Source organism: Mobula birostris, chromosome 8, assembly GCF_030028105.1.
Source record: "Mobula birostris isolate sMobBir1 chromosome 8, sMobBir1.hap1, whole genome shotgun sequence".
Classification (NCBI taxonomy): domain Eukaryota; kingdom Metazoa; phylum Chordata; class Chondrichthyes; order Myliobatiformes; family Myliobatidae; genus Mobula; species Mobula birostris.
In genome coordinates this window covers 3,505,250-3,532,750 of record NC_092377.1, presented here as the reverse complement: position 1 = coordinate 3,532,750, position 27,501 = coordinate 3,505,250, and the positions used below count along the sequence as shown (strand labels likewise).

The 27,501-nt window shown below is 46.1% G+C and overlaps 1 protein-coding gene across 2 annotated transcripts in view; it reads right to left on the bottom strand.

Moving 5' to 3' along the window:
* LOC140201109 (uncharacterized) overlaps positions 1–27,089 on the bottom strand; it is a 47,723-nt gene extending 20,634 nt beyond the window's left edge. Inside the window, exons 1-3 of one of the 2 annotated variants that reach the window (XM_072264717.1) lie at positions 26,940–27,089; positions 11,945–12,017; positions 5,216–5,291 (exon numbers count right to left, since the gene is read on the bottom strand). In XM_072264717.1, coding sequence (XP_072120818.1) covers positions 5,216–5,291; positions 11,945–12,017; positions 26,940–27,076 — 286 coding nt within the window. In that variant the 5' untranslated portion in view covers positions 27,077–27,089. The remainder of the gene's footprint in view (positions 1–5,215; positions 5,292–11,944; positions 12,018–26,939) is intronic. The other variant, XM_072264718.1, reaches the window with a different exon arrangement.
* Positions 27,090–27,501: the final 412 nt, after the last annotated feature.

Below are 27,501 nucleotides of genomic sequence, written 5' to 3'. Positions count from 1 at the left end.
TTTAATACAAAGGCAAGCTAGCCAGTAATATTGAAGAAGATACCAAAAGTTTCTTCACTTATATAAAAAGTAAAAGAGAGGTGAGAGTGGATATTGGATCACTGGAAAATGAAGCTGGAGAAGTATTAATGGGGGACAAGGAAACTGCGGATGAACTGAATGAGTGTTTTGCCTCAGTCTTCTCTATGGGAGACCCCAGCAGTACGTTGGAAGTTCAAGAGTGTCAAAGGGCAGAAGTGTGTGAAATTGCCATAACTATGGAGAAGGTTCTTGGGAAACTGAAAGGTCTGAGGGTAGATAAGTCACCTGGACCAGATGGCGTACACCCCAGGGTTCTGAAAGAGGTGAATGAAGAGATTATGAAGGCATTCGTAGTGACCTTTCAAGAGTCACTAGATTCTGGAATGGTTCTGGAAGACTGGAAAATTGCAAATGTCACTTCACTCTTCAGGAAGGGAGAGAGGCAGAAGAAAGGAAGTCTGTTAGGTCAGTCAGTCTGACCTCAGTGGTTGGGAAGACGTTTGAGTCGATTATTAAAGGTGAAGTGTCAGGGTACTTGGAGGCAGGAGATACAACTGGCCATTATCAGCATGGTTTTCTCAAGGGCAAATCTTGCCTGACAAATCTGTGGGAATTTTTTGAAGAAGTAACAAGCAGGATAGACAAAGGAGAATCAGTTGATGTTGTCTACTTCGATTTTCAGAAGGCCTTTGACAAGGTGCTGCACATGAGGCTGTTTAATAAACTATAAGCCCATGGAATTACAGGAAAGATTCTAGCATGGATAAAGCAGTGGCTGATTGGCAAGAGACAAAGAAGGGACCCTTTTCTGACTGTCTGCTGGTGACTAGTGGTGTTCCACAGCAGTCTGTTTTAGGACCAATACTTCTTACCTACGATGTCACTGATCTGGAAAATTGAACTGATGGCTTTATTGAAAAGTTTGAAGATGTTAAGAAGATAGCTGGAGGGGCAGGTAGTTTTGAGGAAATAGGCTACAGAACGACAGACAGATTAGGAGAATGGACAAAGAAACGGCAGATGAAATCCAGTGTCGGGAAGTGTACGGTCATGCACTTGGGAGTCCTCATCTAGGGTTCCCTGTAGATTAATTTGCAGGTTCAGTCTGTGGTGAGGAAGGCAAATGTGATGTTAGCATTCATTTCAAGAGGACTGGAATATAAAAGCAAAGCTGTCATGTTGAAACTTTATAAAGTTCTGGTGAGGCCTCACTTGGAGTGCTGTGAGCAGGTTTGGGCCCCTTATCTTAGAAACGATGTGCTGAAACTGGAGAGGGTTCAAAGGAGTTTCATGAAAATGATTCCAGGATTGAATGGTTTGGCATATGAAGAGTGTTTAATGGCTCTGGGTCTGTATTCATCAGAATTCGGAAGAATGAAGGGTGTCCTCATTGAAACTTATCAAATGGGAAAGACCTTGATACGGTGAATGTGTAGAGGATGTTTCCTGTGGTGGGGACAGTCTAAGACCAGAGGACACAGCCTCAGAATAGAGTGGCATCCTTTCAGAATGGAGATGAGGTAGATATTCTTGAGCCAGAGGATGGTGAATCTATGGAATTTCTGCTGTGGAGGCCAAAATTTTATGTATATTTAAGGCAGAGCTTGATAGATTTTTGAATGGTCAGGGCATGAAGGTGTAGGGAGAGAAGGCAGGAGATTGGGGCTGAGAGCAAAAATGGATCAGCCATGGCTCAATGGGACAAATGGCCTAATTCTGGTCCTGTATCTTATAGTCTAAATGGGGGAGGCTCCCAGGCCTTACAGACAGTTACTCATAAATGAAATGAATGAGTCAGAGACAGCTAAAAGATCAGATGATGAAACAAGTCATGAGTGTCAAACGTTTTGGAAAACAGTGACAAATTCTCAGTGAGTCAGTCAGACTGTGATGCAACGGTGGTTAACCACACTCTCTCTGCAGCCCTGTTGGGAGATACGGACTGGGTTAACCACACTCTCTCTGCAGCCCGGTTGGGAGATATGGACTGGGTTAACCACACTCTCTCTGCAGCCCTGTTGGAGATATGGACTGGGTTAACCACAGTCCCTCTGCAGTCTGGTTGGAGATACACACTGGGTTAACCACAGTCCCTCTGCAGCACGGTTGGAGACACGGACTGGGTTAACCACTGTCCCTCTGCAGCCCTGTTGAAGATACGGACTGGGTTAACCACAGTCCCTCTGCAGCCCGGTTGGAGACACAGACTGGGTTAACCACAACCCCTCTGCAGCCCGGTTGAGAGATAAGGACTGGGTTAACCACAGTCCCTCTGCAGCACGGTTGAGAGATACGGACTGGGTTAACCACAGTCCCTCTGCAGCGTGGTTGGGAGATAAGGACTGGGAAAACCACAGTCCCTCTACAGCCCGGTTATAGATATGGACTGGGTTAACCACAGTCCCTCTGCAGCCCGGTTGGAGATACACACTGGGTTAACCACAGTCCCTCTGCAGCACGGTTGGGAGATACGGACTGGGTTAACCGCACTCCCTCGGCAGCCCGGTTGGGAGATACGGACTGGGTTAACCACACTCCCTCTGCAGCCCGGTTGGGAGACACATTAATACACACACTCACAAACATGAATACACAAACTCACTGTCACTCGCAGACGCACACACACGTGCGTACACACAAACACTCACACACATGTACACACAGAGACACACATATGAACTCATATACTCACACACAAAATCACAGGTGAACTCAGACACACACACACACACACACACACGCACGCGCACACCCGCACACCTGCACAGAGACAGCTACCTGTGAGCTGAGAGTTGACATCAGCAGGAGGGGGGAAGTGTTTTATCTGATGCTGACAGTTAAAACCCACAGAACAAAGCAGTGAACCGGGTTCCAGTTCACCGTGTCCCCTCCCCACGCCCGGCACTGCATCCGCTGACTCTGCACTCTCCGTGCCTTGACAGTCCCAACATTCCAGGACTGGGCTGGTTCACTGAGTTCAGATCTCTCTGCAGCCCCAGCTGAGCACTGCACTCACATCGTGTCACTGCCACCTTCAGCAGAGAGTCTGAAAACCTGGGCTCCCCATCACCAGGTACTGTTGGACTGGCCTCGTGACTACAAGAGTTGGGGATCCTCTGGCGAGGAGCTCACCTCCTGACCCCCCAAAACCCTTTACCCCGTCTACGCGGCACAGGCCTGGGCCACTCCCTGTGTCCCACAAGCCAGGATAATTACAGCTCCAACAACTCTCAGGGTGTCCAACACAATCCAGGACAGAGCAACCTGCTCGAACAGCTCCCCCCTTCATAACACCATAAGACATTGGGGCAAATTAGGCCATTCAGCCCATCAAGTCTGCCCCTCCATTCATTCATAGCTGATTTAGCCCTTTGTCTCCCTGACTAACCAACAGCCTATCGACCTCCACTTTAAATATGTTCAATGACTTGTCCTCCACTGCTGTCTGTGGCAATAAGTTCCACAGATTCACCACCCTCTCACCCTTATCTCTGTTCTAAATGGACATTCCACTATAGGAAACGGAGTCAAGTTAGGAAAAGGGGAAGCACAACGAGATCTAGGTGTTCCTGTACATCAGTCACTGAAAGTAAGCATGCAAGTACAGCAGGCAGTGAAGAAAGCTAATGGCATGCTGGCCTTCATTACAAGGGGAATTGAGTATAAGAGCAAAGAAGTCCTTCTGCAGCTGTACAGGGCCCTGGTGAGACCACACCTGGAGTACTGTGTGCAGTTTTGGTCTCCAAATTTGAGGAAGGACATTCTTGCTATTGAGAGAGTGCAGCATAGGTTCACAAGGTTAATTCCCGGGATGGCGGGACTGTCATATGTCAAAAGATTGGAGCGACTGGGCTTGTATACTCTGGAATTTAGAAGGATGAGAGGGGATCTGATTGAAACATATAAGATTATTAAGGGATTGGACACGCTGGAGGCAGGAAGCATGTTCCTGCTGATGGGTGAGTCCAGAACCAGAGGCCACAGTTTAAGAATAAGGGGTAGGCCATTTAGGACGGAGTTGAGGAAAAACTTTTTCACCCAGAGAGTGGTGGATATACGGAATGCTCTGCCCCAGAAGGCTGTGGAGGCCAAGTCTCTGGATGCTTTCAAGGAAGAGATGGATAGAGCTCTTAAAGACAGCGGAATCAAAGGTTATGGGGATAAGGCAGGAACTGGATACTGATTGTGGATGATCAGCCATGATCACAGTGAATGGCGGTGCTGGCTCGAATGGCCTACTCCTGCACCTATTGTCTATTGAAACATTTCTCCACATCTGCTCTATCTAGCCTTTCAATATTCAATGAAATCCCTCCCCCCCCGGCCCCCGTTCTATTAAACTCCAGTAAGTACAGGCCCTGGGCCATTAAATGTTCCTCATATGTTAACCCTTTCATTCCTGGGATCACGTTTGCGAACCTCCTCTGGACCCTTTCCAATGCTTGCACATCTTTTCTTAGATAAGAGGTCGAAAACACTTTCAATACTCCAATTGCAGTCTGACCTCAGTATTACATCCTTGCTTCCCCCCCTTAAACACTCCCTCCTTCCACTTGAACGCAACGGGCGCCATCTACAGAAACACACCACGATCACTCCAGCAGTCCCTCCAAACCCACCACCTCTCCCACCCAGGAGACCACCACCGCCCACAGTTCCCCTCCCAGCTACGTCCTGTCCCTGAATGGGTGTCCTGCGACTGGTTCTTCAGGAGTACCTTCACCACTTGGATACTGGGACTGAAAAAAGCACCTCGTGAGCCAAGAGGGTGAGACACAAACCCGCCATGTCGGGGTTGGCCACATTGGATTGAACACCCCAGTCTTGTACTTCCTCTTAATGTCCGCTATATGCTGGTGCCACAGTCAAATAGCTATCAGCACGAGGCTATTTCAACCCGGAGTGTCAGAGCTAGGAGTGTAATCTCAGCTACACGTACACGGAGCTTGGACAGCCTCCTCATGGAATGCGTGGGTTTCCTCCAGGTGCTCCGGTTTCCTCCCACACTCCAAAATTCTACTGGTTAGCAGGTTAATTGGTCATTGTAAATTGTACCATGGTTAGCCTAGGGTTAAATCGGCAGCCAGGTAACACAGCTCGAAGGCCTGGAAGGGCCTGTTCCACACTGTATATCTAAATAAATAGAATAATTATAAGTACAAACCAGAAATACCCACATCTCACCAGAGTGTACCTTCTCTCAGGCTTGTACCTTCTCTTATCGTCGGTTTGCAGGTGATCTTTGCCTGTTCATCATCATCTAGCTTCACCTGCAAAGAGGACAGAGCATCTAATTATGGCTTGACCATGGTCGGATTCCCCATATCCCCCCAACCACCCTGTCCCAACAGAAAATAAGCCCCCACACTCCCAGATGTGAGTCTGCTCCTCGGGTTGGCTGGTGCTCCCGGGTCCACACCCTCACTGTTATACCCTTCCTCAGGAGGCTCAAGAAATTCAGTATGTCCCCGTTGCCCCTCAGCAACTTTTATCGATTCACCATAGAAAGCATCCTATCCGGATACATCTCAGCTTGCGCAGCCACTCCAGTGAATGATATCTGTAAGCTGTCAAGTAGGGTGCCGTGCACAATCCTGATTTGATGGAGACAGACTTGAAAGCACGGAGAGGAACGTATGGAGAAACTTCTGAAATGCCTTTTTCGCTGCCGCTGCTACTGTGTGATCCAGAATCTCTAGAGGAGAAGGCCCCGAGTCCTCGGCTTTGCTTGTTGCTCGGCGGCCGGGGCGGGGTCGAAACGCTTGGCATAGACGGTGCCCAGTGCTCGATGTCGAAGGGCTGGTCGGAGGTTTGAAGTTTTCGGACAGACTCAGAGTCCACTGTGGTCGGGTGCTTCCAATGCATCGACAAGTTGTCGGTGCCTGGTGGTTTATGGCAGAGAGAGTTTCTCCCTTCTGCCGCCTGCTATCAGGGACTATCGGGAGTCGATCAGAACTTTGAGACTTCTATTTTACCGTTCCCATGGTCTGCTCTTGATCAAATTATGGTATTGCTTTGCACTGTTGTAACTATATGTTATAATTATGTGGTCTTGTCAGTGTTAGTCTTTGGTTTGTCTTGTTTTTTTTGTGATATCACTCTGGAGGAACATTGTATCATTTCTCAATGCATGCATGCATTTCTAAATGACAATAAGCGAGGACTGAATGTCCTCATAATCTAAAAACTGCTCTGCTCGTGACCGCATGTAATTGTGGACACAGTTCAGCACTTCACAGGAACCAGTCTCTCCTCCATGTCTACACTTCTCACTGGCTCAGTAAAACAGCCAGTGTCATCAAAGACCCCATCCACCCCTGGTATTCCCTCTTCTCCCCTCTCCCATCAGACAGAAGATACAACAGCTGGGAACCACATCCCAGCAGGCTCAGAATATGGAATGGTCTCCCTGTCCTCACAATCTACCACATAGTGGTCCTTGCAGCTTATCATCTCCCTGCACTTCCTCTGTAACTGTGACATTTTATTCTGCATGATTTCATAGTTTTCCCCTGTACAACCTCAACGTTCAAAATAATTCTGAGCGTAGCACATAGGATCAGGTTTAGTATCACCAGCAGGTGTCATGAAATTTGTAACTTAGCCACAGCAGTACATGATAATGTAGACAAAAATAAGTGGAACAATTATGGCAAGTATATATATAGTTAAATTAAAAATAGAGCAGAAATCCTCTGCACCCTCGCGTCGCCACCTGAGATTCTACCAACAATGACAATTCGGATTTGATGGAGAATGGACGTGAAAGCACAGAGGGACATCTGGAGAAATTTCTGAAAGGTCAGTTCGCTGCTGTCGTTACTGCGTGGTCAGGAATCTTTCGGAGGGTAGGCCTCAATATCCTCGGCTTTGCCTGCTGTTGGTGACCGAGGTTGAGGTCGAATCGTTCGGACAGAGATGGCGCTCAGTACTCGGTGTCGGAGAGCTGATCAGAGCTCGAAGTTTTCGGATGACTCAGAGTTGGACTGTGGTCGGCATGGCAGGGAGAGTTCTTCCTTCTCCCGTCTGCGTGAGATGTGGGACATTTGAGAGACTTTGAACTTTTACTGTGCTTATGGACTTCTTCATCAAGTTATGGTATTGTTGCACTGTTGTGACTATATGTTATAATTATGTGGTTTTGTCAGTTTTTTCAGTCTTGGTCTGTCCTCTGTTTTGTGATATCACACTGGGGAAAATATTGCATCATATCTTAATGCATGCACTACTAAATGACAATAAAAGAGGACTACGTGTCTTCATAGTCTAAACAATGGTTGTATCATCAGCAAATTTACGGATGGCATTTGTGCTATGCCTAGCCACACAGTCATGGGTGTAGAGAAAGTCGAGTGGTGGGCCAGTGTTGATCATCAGTGAGGAGGATATGTGGTCCACACAGACTGTGGTCTCCAGGTTAGGAAGCCGAGGATTCAGTTGCAGAGGGAGGTACAGAGGCCCAGGTTCTGCATCTTCTCAATCAGGATTGTGGGAATGATGGTGATAAACACTGAGCTATAGTCAATAAACAGCATCGTGACATAAGTGTTTGTATTGTCCGGGTGATCTAGGGCCACATGAAGACCCACTGAGATTGCATCTGCCGTAGACCTATTGTGGCAATAGGCAAATTGCAGTGGGTCCAGGTCCTTGCTGAGACAGGAATTTATTCTAGCCATGAACAACCTCTCAAAGCATTTCTTCACTGCAGATGTGAGTGCTACCGGACAATATAAGATGTATGAGATGATGAGAGGCATTGATAGTGTGGATAGTCAGAGGTGTTTTCCCAGAGCTGAAATGGCTAGCATGAGAGGGCATAGTTTTAAGCTGCTTGGAAGTAGGTACAGAGGAGATGTCAGGGGTCTCTTTTACGCAGAAAGTGGTGAGTGCATGGAATGGGCTGCCGGCGATGGTGGTGGAGGCAGATATGAAAGGATCTTTTAAGAGACTCCTGGATAGATACATGGAGCTTAGAAAAATAAAGGGCTATGGGTAACCCTAGGTAATTTCTCAGGTAAGGGCATGTTCGGCACAGCTTTGTGGGCCAAAGTGCCTGTATTGTGCTGTAGGTTTTCTATGTTTCTATGTTTAATAGTCATCAGAAGGCAGGGTGAAGTTAAGATGATGCTAAGCGGCGACTCCTTTCCTTGCATCTTCAGAAACAGCTCTATTTCTATCTTAGATATCTCTTTTTCCCTTTTCAGGGTGTGGGGGGTTCTTTTGAAGACCCTGACCAGGAGTTACACTCTGACGTTGGTTCTTTGCAGGAATGGGACCCGTTCTCAGAGCCTCATGACCGGCTGCTTTTTGGTATCCCAAGGGCGCAGACTGGAAGACGAGCATGCCTTGAGGGTTCTGGGATTTTGTGGCTCTGAGGGCATGCTGATGATAGGCCGGTGCTGCTGACCGAAGCATTGTGGGAGAACACGGAACATCAGGAGCGGTGGGTTAGCTGCAGGGGTTGTGTGTCTAGAGACCTGAGCCTTTCTGGGGCCGAATCTCCGGGCACAGAGCTCGGAGAAAGCGACGCAACAGACTTTTAACGTTGTAAACCAGCGAGTTGTTTGTTATGTCTCCCTTATTAGGGAGAGAGCGAGCCTGTGGTATGTCGAATTACCGGGTGAACGAGTCGTCTTTGGGTTACTGTAAATCTGTGTCTTCACAGGTGCTTTGCAGCTCAGTGGGAGGTGCCAATGCCGTTTTGCTGGTGGGGGAGGAGAGATCGTTGCCTTGCTGCTGCTTGTGTGTGTGAGAGTGGGGAGCTGGGAGGGCTTTGGCGTTCTGATGTTTACTTGCAGTTCATTCTTTGGGGCACTCCTCTGTTTTTGTGGATGTTTGCGAAGTAAAAGAATTTCAGGATGTATATTGTATACATTTCTCTGACATTAAATGTACCTATTGAAACCAATTGAAGGCACTCACTCTACTCTGCTAGGGCACTGGTATAATTGTTGCACTTTTGAAGGAAGTGGGAACTTCCAACCGTAGCAGCAAATGGTTGAATCTGTCCTTGAATACTCCCGCTGGTTGGTAGGCACAAGTTTTCAGAGGCTTACCAGGTTCTCCATCAGGGCCTGCCGCCTTGCGAGGGTTAACCCTCCTGAAAGACAGCCTGCTCAGCCTCCAAGACAGAGACCACAAGTGCAGCAAGGACCTTCACAGCTGTAGCTGTATTCTTCCTCTCAAAGCGGGCATAAAAGGCATTGAGTTCGTTGGGTAGTGAAGCGTCGCTGCCATTCATGCTATTGGGTTTTGCTTTGTAGGTCTTGCAAACCTTGCCAGAGTTGCCGTGCATCCAACGTCACCTCCAATCTCGTTTGAAATTGTCTCTTTGACCTTGAGATAGCCCTCCGCACGTCATACCTGGCGTTCTGGTGCAGACCTGGGTCGCCAGACTTAAATAACACAGATCTAGCCTTCAGCAGACGACATACCTCCTGGTTCATCTATGGCTTTTGGTTCGGGAATGTGCAGTAAGTGGGCACACACTCATCCACACAGGTTTTAATGAAAACGGTGAGAACTGCAGCATTCTCATCCAGGTTTGAAGATGAATCCCTGAATACAGTTCAGTCCACCAATTCAAAGCAGTTCTGAAAGTGCTCTTGTGCTTCTCTTGTCCAAACCTTCTTGGTCCTCATAACCAGTGCTGCAGTCTTCAGTCTCTGCCTATACTCAGGGAGTAGAAGTACAGCCAGGTGATCAGAATTTCCTAAGCGAGGGCATGGAAGAGCACGGAAGGAATTTCAGACCTTAGTGGTCCAGTGTGTTGTTTCCTCTGGTGTGACAAGTGATTTATTGATGGGACACAAGGAAATCTGCAGATGCTGCAAATTCAAGCAACACACACAAAAAATGCTGGTGGAGGGACCCGGCCCGAAACATCGACTGTACTTCTTCCTATAGATGCTGCCTGGCCTGCTGCGTTCACCAGCATTTTTCGTGTGTGTTATTTATTGATGGGAATTATTTAGTAATTTTTCTCAGGCTGGCCTGGTTAAAATCCCCCAGAATGATGATGAAGACAACAGTGTGGCCTTTTTGGTGCATTTGAATGCATACCTTATACTTTATTGTCGCCAAACACTTGGTACTACAACGTACAATCATCACAGCGATATTTGATTCTGCACTTCACACTCCCTGGATTACAAATATTAAATATTAAAAATAGTTAAATTAGTAAATATTAAAAATTTAAATTATAAATCATAAATAGAAAATAGAAAAATGGGAAGTAAGGAAGTGCAAAAAACCAAGAGGCAGGTCCGGATATTTGGAGGGTATGGCCCAGATCCGGGTCAGGATCCATTCAGCAGTCTTATCACAGTTGGAAAGAAGCTGTTCCCAAATCTGGCTGTACAAGTCTTCAAGCTCCTGAACCTTCTCCCGGAGGGAAGAGGGACGAAACGTGTGTTGGCTGGGTGGGTCGTGTCCTTGATTATCCTGGCAGCACTGCTCCGACAGCGTGCGGTGTAAAGTGAGTCCAAGGACGGAAGATTGGTTTGTGTGATGTGCTGGGCTGTGTTCACAATCTTCTGCAGCTTCTTCCGGTCTTGGACAGGACAACTTCCACACCAGGTTGTGATGCACCCTAGAAGAATGCTTTCTACGGTGCATCTATAAAAATTAGTGAGGGTTTTAGGGGACAGGCCAAATTTCTTTAGTTTTCTCAGGAAGAAAAGGCACTGGTGGGCCTTCTTGGCAGCGGACTCTGCTTGGTTGGACCAAGTCAGGTCATTTGTGATTTTGACCCCGAGGAATTTAAAGCTTTTGACCTGTTCCACTTGTGCACCACCGATGTAAATTGGGTTGTGCGGTCCACTACTCCTTCTGAAGTCAACAACCAATTCCTTTGTCTTGCTGACGTTGAGGGATAGGTTATTGTCTTCGCACCATGCCACCAGGTTCTTAATTTCCTCTCTGTACTCAAACTCATCGTTACCCGAGATACGGCCTACAATTGTTGTGTCATCAGCAAACTTATATATTGAGTTTGATGGAAACTTGGCTACACAATCATGGGTGTACAGTGAGCACAGCAGGGGGCTGAGTGCACAGCCTTGTGGGGCACCGGTGCTCAGCGTGGTCGTAGAGAAGAGCTTGTCCCCTATTTTTACAGCCTGGGTCCTGTCTGTGAGGAAGTTGAAGATCCAGCTGCAGATCTGAGTGCTAAGGCCCAGGTTCCGGAGCTTAGGAATCCGTTTATTTGGAATGATGGTATTGCTCAGATCATCCAAAGCCTGTTTGACACTGGCCTGAGGTGGAATTTATACCGCTACCAAAATGATCGTTGAAATCTCCTGCGTCAGGTAAAATGGCCAACACTTCATCACGAGATATTCCAGGTCTGGTTTCCAGAACTGGGACATCACTGACACATTTGTGCACCACAGAACATAGGCCCTTCGACCCATGATGTCGTGCTGACCTTTAACCTACTGCAGATCAATCTAACCCTTCCCTCCCATAGAGACCTCCATTTTTCTATCATCCATGGCCTAGCTAAGAAACTTTTAATGTACCTGCCTCTACCCTCCTCCCCCACCCCCCGACAGTGCATTCCACGTACCTTGTGTAAAACAAATACCTGTAACCTCTGACATAGGAGCAATTTTACGCTATTCAGCCCATTAAGTCTGGCTGATTTACTATCCCTCTCAACCCCAATTTCTTGCCTTCTCCCTGTAACCTGTAACGCCCTGAGTAACCAAGAATCTATCAACGTCAGCCTTATCTCGGTAGCTGTGTGAGAGTAAACCAATTAGCCCCACCTCATTGTCTGACCCTTAGCTCCCACCCACTGGTTTCTCAGCCAGAGGTCCACTGAACCAGCTAGAGATAGAGGCAGCAGGAACATATCCCCTCCTCCTTCCACCCCCAAAACTACGACATCCATGTCCCTCCTTTTAACACTCACCACCCGGATCAGCTGTGATTCGCCCTCTGTATATTCCGTGTAGTTCCTGTCCGTTGAGAACTGAGATGGATTCCTACAAGAGGGAGGAACAGCAGATGTTAGAAAACTCCCATGTCTGCGTGGGATTTCTGTCCTGCAGATCTTCCCAGGACCAGTACAGGATTCCACGCTCAGAGCCATGCAGCCATAGTCCTAATACAGCTCACCTCATCCACCATTCCACTGTGCACAAGTATAAGGCCATTCAGCCCATTGAGTCTGCTGCACCATTACATCATGGCTGGCTTATTACCTCTCTCAACCCCATTCTCCTGCTTTTTCGTATAACCTTTGACACCCTTACTAATCAAGAATCTATCAACCTCCTCTTTGAAAATACCCAATGACTTGGCCTCCACAGCTGTTTTTAGCAGTGAATTCCACAGATTCACCACGCTCTGGCTAAAGAAATTCCTTCTCATCTCTGTTCTAAGTGAATGTCCTTCTGTTCTGAGGCTGTGCCCAATGGACAATAGACAATAGGTGCAGAAGTAGACCATTCAGCCCTTCGAGCCTGCACCGCCATTCTGAGATCATGGCTGATCATCTACTATCAATACCACGTTCCTGCCTTGACCCCATAACCCTTGATTCCACTATCCATAAGATACCTATCTAGCTCCTTCTTGAAAGCATCCAGAGAATTGGCCTCCACTGCCTTCTGAGGCAGCGTGTTCCACACCTCCACAACTCTCTGGGAGAAGAAGTTCCTCCTCAACTCTGTCCTAAATGACCTACCCCTTATTCTTAAACCATGCCCTCTGGTACTGGACTCTCTCGGCATCTGGAACATATCTCCTGCCTCTATCTTGTCCAATCCCTTAATAATCTTATATGTCTCAATCAGATCCCCCCTCAATCTCCTTACTTCCAGCGTGTACAAGCCCAGTCTCTCTAACCTCTCTGCGTAAGACGGTCCGGACATCCCAGGAATTAACCTAGTGAACCTACGCTGCACCTCCTCCACAGCCAGGATGTCCTTCCTTAACCCTGGAGACCAAAACTGCACACAATACTCCAGGTGTGGTCTCACCAGGGCCCTGTACAAATGACCTAGACTTAGTCATAGTCATACTTTATTGATGCGGGGGAAATTGGTTTTCGTTACAGTTGCACCATAAATAATAAATAGTAATAGAACTATAAATAGTTAAATAGTAATAGAACCATAAATAGTTAAATAGTAATATGTAAATTATGCCAGTAAATTATGAAATAAGTCCAGGACCAGCCTATTGGCTCAGGGTGTCTGACCCTCCAAGGGAGGAGCTGTAAAGTTTGATGGCCACAGGCAGGAATGACTCCCTATGACGCTCTGTGCTGCATCTTGGAGGAATGAGTCTCTGGCTGAATGTACTCCTGTGCCCACCCAGTACATTATGTAGTGGATGGGAGACATTGACCAAGATGGCATGCAACTTAGACAGCATCCTCTTTTCAGGCACCACCGTGAGAGAATCCAGTTCCATCCCCACAACATCACTGGCCTTACGAGTGAGTTTGTTGGTCCTGTTGGTGTCTGCTACCCTCAGCCTGCTGCCCCAGCACACAACAGCAAATATGATAGCACTGGCCACCACAGACTCGTAGAACATCCTCAGCATCGTCCAGCAGATGTTAAAGGACCTCAGTCTCCTCAGGAAATACAGATGGCTCTGAACCTTCTTGTAGACAGCCTCAGTGTTCTTTGACCAGTCCAGTTTATTGTCAATTCGTATCCCCAGGTATTTGTAATCATCCACCATGTCCACACTGACCCCCTGGATGGAAACAGGGGTCACCGGTACCTTAGCTCTCCTCAGGTCTACCACCAGCTTCTTAGTCTTTTTCACATTAAGCTGCAGATAATTCTGCTCACACCATGTGACAAAGTTTCCTACAGTAGCCCTGTACTCAGCCTCATCTCCCTTGCTGATGCATCCAACTATGGCAGAGTCATCCGAAAACTTCTGAAGATGACAAGACTCTGTGCAGTAGTTGAAGTCCGAGGTGTAAATGGTGAAGAGAAAGGGAGACAAGACAGTACCCTGTGGAGCCCCAGTGCTGCTGATCACTCTGTCGGACACACAGTGTTGCAAGCACACGTACTGTGGTCTGCCAGTCAGGTAATCAAGAATCCATGACACCAGGAAAGCATCCACCTGCATCATTGTCAGCTTCTCCCCCAGCAGAGCAGGGCGGATGGTGTTGAATGCACTGGAGAAGTCAAAAAACATGACCCTCACAGTGCTCGCTGGCTTGTCCAGGTGGGCCTAGACACGGTTCGGCAGGTAGACGATGGCATCCTCAACTCCTAGTCGGGGCTGGTAGGCGAACTGGAGGGGATCTAAGTGTGGCCTGACCATAGGCCGGAGCAGCTCCAGAACAAGTCTCTCCAGGGTCTTCATGATGTGGGAGGTCAATGCCACCAGTCTGTAGTCACTGAGGCCGCTGGGGCGCGGCATCTTCTGCACAGGGACGAGGCAGGACATCTTCCACAGTACAGGAACCCTCCGGAGACTCAGGCTCATATAGGAAACATCCACTCTATCTAGGCCTTTCAATATTCAACAGGTTCTCATTCTTCTAAATCCCAATGTGTAAAGGCCTGAGCCATCAAACACGACTCATATGTTAACCCTTTCATTCCCAAAATCATTCCCCTGAACCTCCTCTGGACTCTTTCCAATGCCAGCACATCTTTTCTCAGAGAAGAGACCCAAAACTGCTCACAATACTCCAAGTGAGGTCTGACCAAGCCTCAGAATTACAACCTTGCTCTTATATTTTGGTAGGACTAATCAAAATAGGACATTCATAGTAAATGGTAGGGCAATGAAGAATGCAGTAGAACAGAGGGATCTAGGAATAATGGTGCATAGTTCCCTGAAGGTGGAATCTCATGTGGATAGGGTGGTAAAGAAAGCTTTTGGTATGCTGGCCTTTATAAATCAGAGCATTGAGTATAGGAGTTGGGATGTAATGTTGAAATTGTACAAGGCATTGGTGAGGCCAAATTTGGAGTATTGTGTACAGTTCTGGTCACCAAGTTATAGGAAAGATGTCAATAAAATTGAGAGAGTACAGAGGAGATCTACTAAAATGTTGTCTGCGTTTCATCTCCAAAGTTACAGAGAAAGGTTGAACAAGTTAGGTCTTTATTCTTTGGAGCGTAGAAGGTTGAGGGGGGACTTGATAAAAGTGTTTAAAATTATGAGGGGGATTGATAGAGTTGACGTGGATAGGTTTTTTCCATTGAGAGTGGGGAAGATTCAAACAAGAGGACATGAGTTGAGAGTTTCAGGACAAAAGTTTTGGGGTAACATGAGGGGGGAACTTCTTTACTCAGAGAGTGGTAGCTGTGTGGAACGAGCTTCCAGCAGAAGTGGTTGAGGGTTGAGGCAGGTTCGATGTTGTCATTTAAAGTTAAGTTGGATAGATATATGGACAGGAAGAGAATGGAAGGTTATGGGCTGAGTGCAGGTCGGTGGGACTAGGTGAGAGTAAGAGTTCGGCACGGACTAGAAGGGCCGAGATGGCCTGTTTCCGTGCTGTAATTGTTATATGGTTATATATTCTATTCCATTTACCTTCCTCACCACCAACTCAACCTGCAATTTAACCTTTAGGGAATCCTGCATGAGAACTACCAAGCCCTATGTACCTCTAATTTTTGAATGTTTAGAAAATAGTCTTTACCTTTATTCCCTCTACCAAAATGCATGACCATGTACGTCACAACACTATATTCCATCTGCCACTTCTTTGCCCATTCTCCCAATTTGTCTCAGTCCTTCTGCAGACTCCCTGCCCCTCCACTTATCTTTGTGACATCTGTGCAACTCCCAACAGAGTATGTCCTTCCTACAAAATCGTCAGGAGATAAATGGCTCAAACCTCTGAGATATTTACCAGGGCTCCATGACGCTACACCTGGTCTAATGCTGCCTTTGCGTCCCTCTTGGCTCTGTCAGTCACAAACAGGAGAAAATCTACAGATGCTGAAAATCCAAAGCAACACACACAAAATGTTGGATGAAGGGACTGGGTCTGAAACATTGACTGTTTACTCTCTTCTGTAGACGTTGCCTGATCTACTGAGTTCCTCCAGCATTTTGTACTTATTGCGCTGGCTCTGTCAATGATGTGTCTGAGAGTGGACTGACTGGTTGGACGGTGTTTGTGATGTCCAGTGTGTACTGGGCGTATGTGGTTAATTCTCCACATTCTCCAGGGGATACCATCATTGTACCTGGCCTTAAAACATCTTGGCCAGAGACACAACCAGTTCTATGGACAGGGCTCCAGTACCGCACTCTGGTCCCTTCTAGATATGTTTCTCCATTTCCACAGGAGGGACATTGTCTGATCCCATGACCTTTCTTGTATACTGGGCTCTTAGCCTGTTCCTCACATCTTGTGAATGGAATCAGTTGGAGACCACTCCTGTAATGATGAGGATCTCAAAGGGAGCCAGTGTGGATCACCCACTCCACAGTTGTGACTGGGAACCATGTTAGTGTCCTTAGCCTGTCACTATTACCCACATCCTCGACCCTGATATCAGATTCGGATTTATTCATATACATTGAAACATGCGGCAGTGCATCGACTGCATTAACATCCAACTCAACCTTCACTCGCCTTTACTCACCCTATCATTGAACTGAACTGGACTCACTTTCAAGGATTCTTCATCTCATGTTCTTGATATTTATTGCTGATTTATTTATTGTTTTCATTCACTTGAAAATACTATTCAATCAGCTCAGTGTACATGATCTAGTTATCTCATAGAATCAAAAGTGCCAATCCTTCCAACGTAGCCAACCATTTCTGCTCTTTTTTATGATTATTATCAGCCAGTACTCATTCTTTATGAAACTGTGAATTCTTCCGTTTTCTGACATTTTTAAAAACTTGATTGTGTCTTCCCTTCCAAAGAACACGAGCGGTGTTGCTTTTGTTTTCACTCGACTGCCCTGCACGTGCTGGACCATGTTTTTTACTTGCTGTTCCTAGCTGCATTTTTTTTTAGTTCAAACATCTTGTTGCGCTTCAACAGGCCAATAGCCATTTCGGGTTCATTTTGAAATTGCCTCATCGCCAATACCTTCAAAACATTAAAGTAATTCAAAGGAAGAAATGTGAGTCTAACTTGGTGTTTACGTTAAGTGAGGTGCACACGTATCACATGATAGCGCGATGATGTATGCAATTGACGTATTTTTACATATAACCTCTAATGACTTATTTAAATGAACAAGAATGCTTAATTAAACAATGCACTGTATATACAAGATTACTCAAATGCTACTGAAATATTAAATACACAACACTCCTCCCTGCTTAGCTATAAACTCCAACTCAATAGAGAATACATTGCAACGATATCGTTGGGGATTTTACCATGAATGTGAATTAGGAAAACCACGCCAGTACTGGACATCAGGAGAGAGAATTTGTAGAACGTCTAAGGGAAAGATTTTTAGAACAGCTTGTTATTGAGCCCACTAAGGGATCAGCTGTGCTGGATTGGGTGTTGTGCAATGATCCAGAGATGATAAGAGAGCTTAAGGTTAAGGAACCCTTAGGGAACAATGATCACAATATGATTGAGTTCACATAAATAAAATCCAATGTGTCAGTATTTCAGTGGAATAAAGGAAATTACAATGACATGAGAGGGGAACTGGCCATTGTTGACCAGAATGGGACATTTGCAGGAAGGACAGTAGAGCAGCAATTGCTGGACTTTCTGCGAAAAATGAGGGAAGTGTAAGAGAGATATATTCCAAATAAGAGGTTGTTTTCAAAGGGAAGAAGGACACTACCATGGCTGACAAGTGAAGTCAGAGCCAAAGTAAAAGTAAAAGAGAGGGTATACAAGGAAGCCAGCGTTAGCGGGAAGATAGAGGATTGGGGAGCTTTTAAAAACTTGCAGAAGAAAACTAAGAAGGTCATTCGGAAGGAAAAGATGAATTATGAGAGGAAGCTGGTGACTTATATCAAAGGTTTTTTAAGTATATAAAGGGTAAAAGAGAATCAAGGGTAGATATGGGACCAATACAAAATGATGCTGGAGATATCGTAATGAGAGATGCAGAGATGGCAGAGGATGTGTATTTCACATCAGTCTTCACAATGGAAGACATCTGCAGTATACCGGACATTCAAGAGTGTCAGGGAAGTGAAGTTTGTGCAATAAAAATTACGACCGAGAACGTACTCAGAAAGCTTAATGGTCTAAGGGTGGATAAATTTCCTGGACATGATGGAATGCACCCTCAGGTTCTGAAAGAAGTAGCTGGAGAGATTGCTGAGGCATTAACGACGATCTTTCAAGAATCAATAGATTCTGGCATTGTAACGGGCGATTTGGATTACGGCATTAATGGATTTGTGGGTAAACTTGCCGATGACACAAAGATAGGTGGAGGAGCGGGTAGTGTTGGGGAAACAGAGAGCCTGCAGAGAAATGTAGATAGTTTAGGGGAATGGGCAAAGAAGTGGCAAATGAAATACTGGGTGGTACAGAGTCAGTGTTATATGTTCCAGTCCATTCATTTTGAGAAATGACTGAAACTGGTCTGCAACAAACCGTGGTCCATTATTACCAGCTAAGTGTTCTGGAATATCAGTCCTTGTGAATAGACTTCTCAACTGATCAACAGTGTGTGTGGCTGTAGTGGAGGCTTTTGGGAGCATTTCTGACCATTTTGTAGCTGCATCCACTACTACCCAGAAATATGTACCATGAATAGTCCAACAAAATCAATTTGATTCCTCTGCTAGGGCAATGCAGGCTATTCCCAGAGATGGAGAGGCACTACTCTTGGCATCTTCTGGATGTGTTGGCATCCCAAATAGTGCATGAATCCTCTGCCAGGGCAATACAGGGATGGAGAGGCATCTTCTGGATGCGTTGGCATCTCAAACAATGCTTGGCAAGCTGATGATCTATTCCAGACCATCAGACAAAGATTCAAGCCAGCTTTCATTTTAACGATGCCTAGATCGGCATCAGCATTGGTAAAAATGCGGCAACTGGGCATTCTGTTGCATATTCCAGCCATTCTGGGTGGTGATGGAGACCTGAGATAGTGTAGGGTATTTTCTGGTTTCCCTTTGGGTCACCTCTGCTGTAATCGGAAGACTTCCGATTTGCGTTAGGGAGAATACGTCAAAAGCAGTGTCGTTTTTTGTAAATGTTTCCAGTATTTCCTTTTCCAAGAATAAACGGGATAATCCATCAGCATTTGCATGATTAGTTGTCCTCTTGAATTCAATCTTGTAATTGTGTCCTCCGAGAAACAGAGCCCATCTCTGAATTTGTGCTGTTGTGGGTGGAACACCTGTCTGTGGATTGAAAACTGACACTAGTGGCTGATGATCAGTAATGAGGGTAAACTGTCTCCCAGATAAATACTATTTAAAGTATCTTACATCACAAGTGAGACTCGAAGCCTCTTTGTCAATGTGGGCATAATTTTTCTCTGCAGTGGTAAGGGAACATGATGCAAGGACTATGTTCACTTCCATCACTCACAAGATGTGACATGACTGAACCTGTACCATAAAGCCAGGTGTCACTGGACAATGTTGATCACAATGTGTTAGGACAGTGCCTGACATCATCTTTTCATTTCTCTTTATCCATTGCCATTCCTTCCCAATCTGCAGTAATAGTAGGAACTGGTTGTAATAATTGACAAATCCAAAAAGAGCTGCAAATGTGACCCATCCATTAGCCTTGGGGCATCCAACGCTGCCTGAATGTTCTCAGTGCACTTGTGTAATCCTTGTGCGTCAATCGCGTGACCACAGTAGGTGATGCTTGCTTGAAAGAATTCACACCTGTCGCGTCATGCTCTGATCCCATAATTTAACCTTTCTAACACTGACTGGAGGTTTTGGAGAGGTTCCTTGTTATCCTTGCCGGTTACAATGATGTCATCCAGGTAATACTGAGTGCCTCAGCAGCCTTGCAACACCTGGTCCATGGCCTTCCGCCAGAGTGCAGGTGCAGATGCTACTCCAAAAATAAGCCTGTTACAGTGAGAAAGTAATTATGAGTGTTTACGATGAGAAATACTTTATGTTGCAATCTCACTGAGCTGTCAACCAATCACATCCATTGGGCAGGAGGTACAAAAACCTGAAGTCTCACATCACCAGAGCAGAGGTGGCTGAAGTTTCTGGGAATAGTTCACAAGGCACAGGATACATATGTCCCACAGAGGAAGGAGTTCTCAAATGGAGTAGGCAACTGCAGCTGACAAGGGAAGTTAAGGATGGCATAAAAGCCAAGGAAAGGGCATATAATGTAGTAAAAGTGAGTGGGAAGTTGGTTGATTGGAAAGTTTTTAAAATCCAACAAAAGGCAACTAAAAAAGCCATAAGAAGGGAAGAGATGAAATATGAGGGAAAACATAATTCATTGCACCGGGCATAAAAGGGGAATGTCAACTCAGACCATGAGAGGTCTGCGTCGGGCATTTTCATGCCTTCCAAGGCGCAGATTGGAAGTCTGTGTGGGGCGCCACTCCTCGCACAGACTAGAGCAATGTGTGATTAAGTGCCAAAAAACGTATGGCAATAAACTCAATGTTGACTTTGACTGCCTGCTACTGCCCCTACCAGTAATGGAGGTCACAGGTTAAGGGGGTGCGTTTCTGCTGGTGATGATAGTCCACGGAGATCCCAGTGTCATCTGTCCGATCCACTCTGAGTCTGTCCCATTCAGCACAACTGCAAAGCCTCACAACATAATTCCTTGAAAGTGGTGTCACAGGTAGATCAGGTCATAAAGAAACCAGGGTAGGTCTTACACACTGAACGGTGGGGCAGCGAGGAATGGCATAGTACAAGGGGATCTTGGAATACAGGTCTGTACTTCATTGAAAGTTGCAGCACAGGTTAGATAGATAGATATACTTTATTGATCCCGAGGGAAACTGGGTTTCGTTACAGCCGCACCAACTAAGAATAGAGCATAAATATAGCAATACAAAACCCACAAACAATCAAACAACAAAATGCAAACTATGCCAGATGGAAATAAGTCCAGGACCAGCCTATTGGCTCAGGGTGTCTGACCCTCCACTGGAGGAGCTGCAAAGTTCGATGGCCACAGGCAGGAACAACCTCCCGTGAAGCCCAGTGTTGTATCTCAGTGGAATATGGCCGGAGTCCAACAGCAAAAAGTTCAATATCTGGTCTACAAACACGTTCCTTGATCGTAATATGACCCGGATTGCACCAGAACAGTAAGCATCCAACTCCTTTACGCTTACTGCTCTCAGTGCACTTCCGGTCAGCCCGAACGGTCTGGAAGCCGTCCATGGAAAAGATTTGATCGGGTATGTCCTCGTGCAGCCCTGTTCCAGTGAAACACATAACACTGCACTCCCAAAATGTTCTCTGAGGCCTGGCTAGCGCCGTGAACGCATCCATTTTATTACCCAACCCTACTCAGGTTGATAGGGTCTTAAAGAAAGCTAGTCTTCATAAACCAAAGTATTGAGTACAGGCGATGAGATGCTACGTTGGAATTGTGTAAGACATTGGTGAGGCCTAATTTGGAGTGTTGTGTCCGGTTCTGGTCACCTACCTACTAGAAAGATATCAATAAGATTGAAGGAGTGCGGAGAAAATTGACAAGGATTTTGCTGGGACTTGAGGACCTGATTTATAGAGAAAAGTTCGGACTTTATCCCCTGGAGGGTAGGAGAATGAGAGATTTGATAGAGATATACAAAATGTTGAGGGATATTGATGGGGTAAATGTAATCAGGCCTTTTTCCACTGAGGTTGGATGAGACTAGAACCAGGAGCCATGGGTTAAGGGTGAAAGGTGAACTGTTTAAGGAGAACATGAGGTGGAACTTCTTCATTCAGAGGGCGGTGAGAGTGTGGAATGAGCTGACTTTCGATTTCAACATTTAAGAAAAATTTGGATCAGTACATGAATGGGAGGGGTATGTAGGGTTATGATACGAATACGGGTCGATGGGACTGGGTAGGTTAACAGTTTGGCATAGACTAGATGGGCCAAAGAGCCTGTTTTTGTATTGTACAACATGAGGAAGGGCACTATCAATGCGGAGATAGGATATTGACTCCAGCAGGGTGCTTAGCTGGCCACCTCTACCATTGTGTCACCAACAGAGGCACCAGTCACCAGGAGACAGTTCCACATCAGGTCCAGTTGGTGTTCAGCCCGGACTGGCAGAGCAGACCTACAGGAGACAACCAGCAGGTTAGTGGTAGGGCTACCAAACCTCCTGGGAATGGACAGTGACATCCCTACACCGAGGATGTCCTGTGTCTTTGCTGTTGCTGTCCCAGCTCAGGAAGCAGGACACGTGGGTGTCCGCAGGAAATCCTCTAAGTGCAGTGGGATTAGAGTCGGAATCAGAATCGACTTTACTATCTGTGGCATGGTGTACGTCGTGATATTTGCAGCTTTGTGGTAACAAAATATACAATAAGTAGGGCAAAAAGAGAACAAAAATAGTGAGGTAGTGTTCTTGGGTTCATGGAGCATTCAGAAAGGTGGAGGGCTGAATCATTCCCAGGGATTTCAGGACTGGCCGTTGTTTGGCACACCAAGTGTTCAGCCGGAGAGTCCGGCTCGTATTTGGAAGCATAGGATCTCCGGGCTCTGGAGACGGGTGGATCGCGAGTCGGTGTCACAGCAGGAGACCCGTGTGTCATCGGGGGAGCCGGAAAATCTACTGCTGTGGGCCCAAAGACTGGGGATCTTTGAGATCTTCAGGCACAGAGCTTGAACAAAGTGACGAAATGGATTTTTAACATCATAAACCAATGAGTTGTTTATTATGTCTCCCTGCTCGCTGGGAAAATGGAGACAGCTCCCTCTCCCTTATTAGGGAGAGAGAGAACCTGTGGTACGTTGAATGCCGGGTGAAACGCGAAGTCTTTGGGGCAGCTGCCAGTCTGTGTCTTTGCTGTTGCTTTGCTCAGCTTGATTTTTTTGCCAGTGGGGGGAGGGGGGATTGTTGCTTGCTGCCGTACACACACGGGAGGGAAGGGAGCTGGAGGGACTTTAGGGTTTTAACATTTAACTGTTGTTCATTCTTTGGGGCACTCCTCTGTGTTCATGGATGATTGTGAAGAAAAAGCATTTCAGGATGTATGTTGTATACATTTCTCTGATATTAAATTGGACCTTCGAACCTTTGGAGTACAGGCCCAGAGGCATCAAACGCTCCTCACACAACAACCCTTTCTTTCCTGAAACCATTCTCGTGAACCTCCTCTGAAGGCTCTCCAACATGAGCACATCTTTTCTTTGATAAAAGGCCCAGACTTGCTCACAATACTCCAAGAGAGGCCTCGCAGTGCTTTTTAAAGCCTCAGCATCATATCCTTGCTTTTACATTCCACCTCAGGCCAATGTCAGTCAGGCTTTAGATGATCTGAGCAATGGGATCAACATGCACGAAGCAGCGCACACTAACGCCTTCACCATCGTTTTGGGGGATTCCAGACAAGTCGGGAAAAAAAAAATCCACTAAGCAATTACCATCAATGGATCACTTGCAACACCAGAGGAAAGAACACACTGGACCATTGCTACACCACCATCAAGAATGCCTACCATGCTATTCCACGCCCTCACTTTGGGAAGTCTGATCACCTGGCTGTACTTCTACTCCCTGAGTATAGGCAGAGACTGAAGACTGCAGCACCAGCAGTGAGGACCAAGAAAGTATGGACAAGGGAAGCACAGGAGCGCCTACAGGACTGCTTTGAATCAGCGGACTGGACTGTATTCAGGGATTCATCTTCGAACCTGGATGAGTATGCTGCAGTTGTTTCTGACTTCATTAAAACCTGTGTGGATGAGTGTGTGCCCACAAAGACTTACTGTACATTCCCAAACCAAAAACCGTGGATGAACCAGGAGCTACATTATCTGTTGAAGGCTAGATCTGTGGCTTTCAAGGCTGGCAACCCAGATCTGTACCAGAAAACCAGGTATAACTTGCAGAGAGAAATTTGAGGGGCGAAGGGACAATTTTGGACAAGGTTGGAGGTGACATCAGATGCACAACAGCTCTGGCAGGATTTGCAAGACATTACTTCCTACAAAGCAAAACCCAAAAGCATGAATGTCAGCGATGCTTCACTACCAGAAGATCTCACTGCCTTCGATTTCCACTTTGAAAGGAAGAATATAACTACAGCTGTGAATATAACTACCTGCTGCACCTGGTGAACCTGTGATCTCTGTCTCAGAGGCCAATGTTAGGCTGTCTTTAGAGAGTGAACCCTCACAAGGCAGAAGGTCCCGATGGAGTACCTGGTAAGGCTCTGAAAACCTGTGCCAACCAACTGGTGGGAGTATCCAAGGACAATTTCAACCCCTCACTGCTATGGGCAGAAGTTCCCACTTGCTTCAAAAAGGCAACAATTATACCAGTGCCTAAGAAGAATAACATGAGCTGCCTTAATGACTATCACCCGGTAGAACTCACATCAACAGTGATGAAATGCTTTGAGAGGTTGATCATGACTAGACTGAACTCCTGCCTCAGCAAAGACCTGGACCCATTGCAATTTGCCTGTCGCCACAATAGGTCAACGGCAGACGCAATCTCAATGGCTCTCCACACTGCTTTAGCCCACCTGAACTACACAAACACCTATGTCAGGATGCTGTTCATCGATTATACCTCAGCATTTAATACCATCATTCTCAGAATCCTAATTGAGAAGTTACTGAACCTGGGCCTCTGTACCTCCCTCTGCAATTGGAACCTTGACTTTCTAACCGGAAGCCTGCAATCTGTGTGGATTGGTGATAACATATCCTCCTCGCTGGCAATCAACAGTGGCGCACCTCAGGGGTGTGCGCTTAGTCCACTGCTCTACTCTGTATATATACATGACTGTGTGGCTAGGCATAGCTCAAATACCATCGATAAATTTGCTGATGATACAACCATTGTTGGTAGAGTTTCTGATGGATACAAGAGGGCGTACAGGAGCAAGATATGCCAACTAGTGGAGTGGTGTCACACCAACAACCTGGCACTCAATGTCAGTAAGATACTTTATACCTTATTGTCGCCAAACAATTGATACTAGAACGTACAATCATCACAGCGATATTTGATTCTACGCTTCCCGCTCCCTGGTTACAAATATTAAATATTAAAAATAGTAAAAATTAGTAAATATAAAAATTTAAATTATAAGTCATAAATAGAAAATAGAAAAATGGAAAATAAGGTAATGCAAAAAAAAAACCGAGAGGCAGGTCCGGTTATTTGGAGGGTACAGCCCAGATCTGGGTCAAGATCCATTCAGCAGTCTTATCACAGTTGGAAAGAAGCTGTTCCCAAATTTGGCCGTACGAGTCTTCAAGCTCCTGAGCTTTCTCCCGGAGGGAAGAGGGATGAAAAGTGTGTTGGCTGGGTGGGTCGTGTCCTTGATTATCCTGGCAGCACTGCTCCGACAGCGTACAGTTTAAGGTGAGTCCAAGGACGGAAGATTGGTTTGTGTGATGTGCTGCACTGCGTTCACGACCTTCTGCAGCTTCTTCCGGTCTTGGACAGGACAACTTCCATACCAGGTTGTGATGCACCCTAGAAGAATGCTTTCTACGGTGCATTTATAAAAATTAGTGAGGGTTTTAGGGGACAGGCCAAATTTCTTTAGTTTTCTCAGGAAGAAAGGCACTGGTGGGCCTTCTTGGCAGTGGACTCTGCTTGGTTGGACCAAGTCAGGTCATTTGTGATATTGACCCCGAGGAACTTAAAGCTTTTGACCTGTTCCACTTACGCACCACCGATGTAAATTGGGTTGTGCGGTCCGCTACTCCTTCTGAAGCCAACAACCAATTCCTTCGTCTTGCTGACATTGAGGGATAGGTTATTGTCTTCACACCATGCCACCAGGTTCTTAATTTCCTCTCTGTACTCAAACTCATCATTACCCAAGATACGACCTACAATTGTTGTGTCAATTGTCAGATGAAAAAGTTGATTGTGAACTTCAGGAAGGGTAAGATGAAGGAACACATACCAATCCTCATAGAGGGATCAGAAGTGGAGAGAGTGAACGTTTCAAGCTCCTGGGTGTCAAGATCTCTGAGGATCTAACCTGGTCCCAGCATATCGATGCAGTTATAAAGAAGGCAAGACAGCAACTACACTTCATTAGGAGCTGCAAGAGATTTAGTATGTCAACAAGTACACTCAAAAACTTCTATAGTTGTACTGTAGAGGATTGTAAATCTGGTCAGCTCCATCTTGGGTACTAGCCTACAAAGTACCCAGGACATCTTCAGGAAGCAATGTCTCAGAAAGGCAGTGTCCATTATTAAGGACCTCCAGCACCCAGGACATGCCCTTTTCTCACTGTTACCATCAGAGAGGAGGTACAGAAGCCTGAAGACACACACTCAGTGATTCAGGAACAGCTTCTTCCCCTCTGCCATCCGATTCCTAAATGGACATTGAACCCTTAGACACTACCTCACTTTTTTTAATATATAGTATTTCTGTTTTTGCATATTTTTTAACCTATTCAATATATGTATACTGTAATTGATTCATTTATTATTATTTCATTTTGGGTTTTTTTCTGTTTTTTTTCTCTGTTATGTATTGCATTGAACTGCTGCCACTAAGTTAACAAATTTCACAACACATGCCGGTGATAATAACCCTGATTCTGATATTGTAGTTGTCTCAAAATGAATGCTAACACTGCATTTGCCTTCCTCAACACTAACTCAACCTGCAAGTTAACACTTTAGGAATCCTGCACAAGGACTCCCATGCCCCTTCCCAGGGTCGTTGTCTAGAACCCCTTCTGCACCCTCTCCAACACCAGCACATCCTTTCTTAGATAAAAGACCAAAAACCGCTGACATTATACACAGCCTGAGAACCTTGCCCTGTGTAATGTTACCCTGTACCAGCCATCGCCCCCGTCTTACCTCATGCAGTTTCCACAGGAGATCACAAGCAGGATTAGAAGCAGGAGACTCAGGGCACAGAACACGTCCAGGGTCACCACGCAAGCCCCAGCACTCGCGGCCCAGGTCTCTACGCCCAGAATTGAAGGTGGAGCCATCAGGTGGTGTCCTTAGCGCATCTGAAATGCAGGACCAGGCAAGCGCTGATGTTAGTGTGTGGAAAATAGCGAGCTGAGGAACAGGCCTGTCCAGTAACCTGAACAGTAGTGATCGGCGGCAAGTACAATCGGGCAGGCCGGTGTCCTTCATACCCCATTTCCACACTGTGGGACACACCACGGAAACAAGCCCATCAGTCCAGCTCATCCATGCCTGTCTAAACTAGTCCCGCTTGGCCAATATCCCTCTAAGCACCTTTTGTGTACGTATTTCACTTCAAAGTTCAAAGTGAATTTATTACCAAAGTACATATACAATCCTTGCATGCACTCACAGTAAATACCATTGAATCAATGAAAGAGCACACCCAACAGGGCAAACGACCGCTGTTCCAAAAGCAACAAGCAGTGCAAATACAACAAGA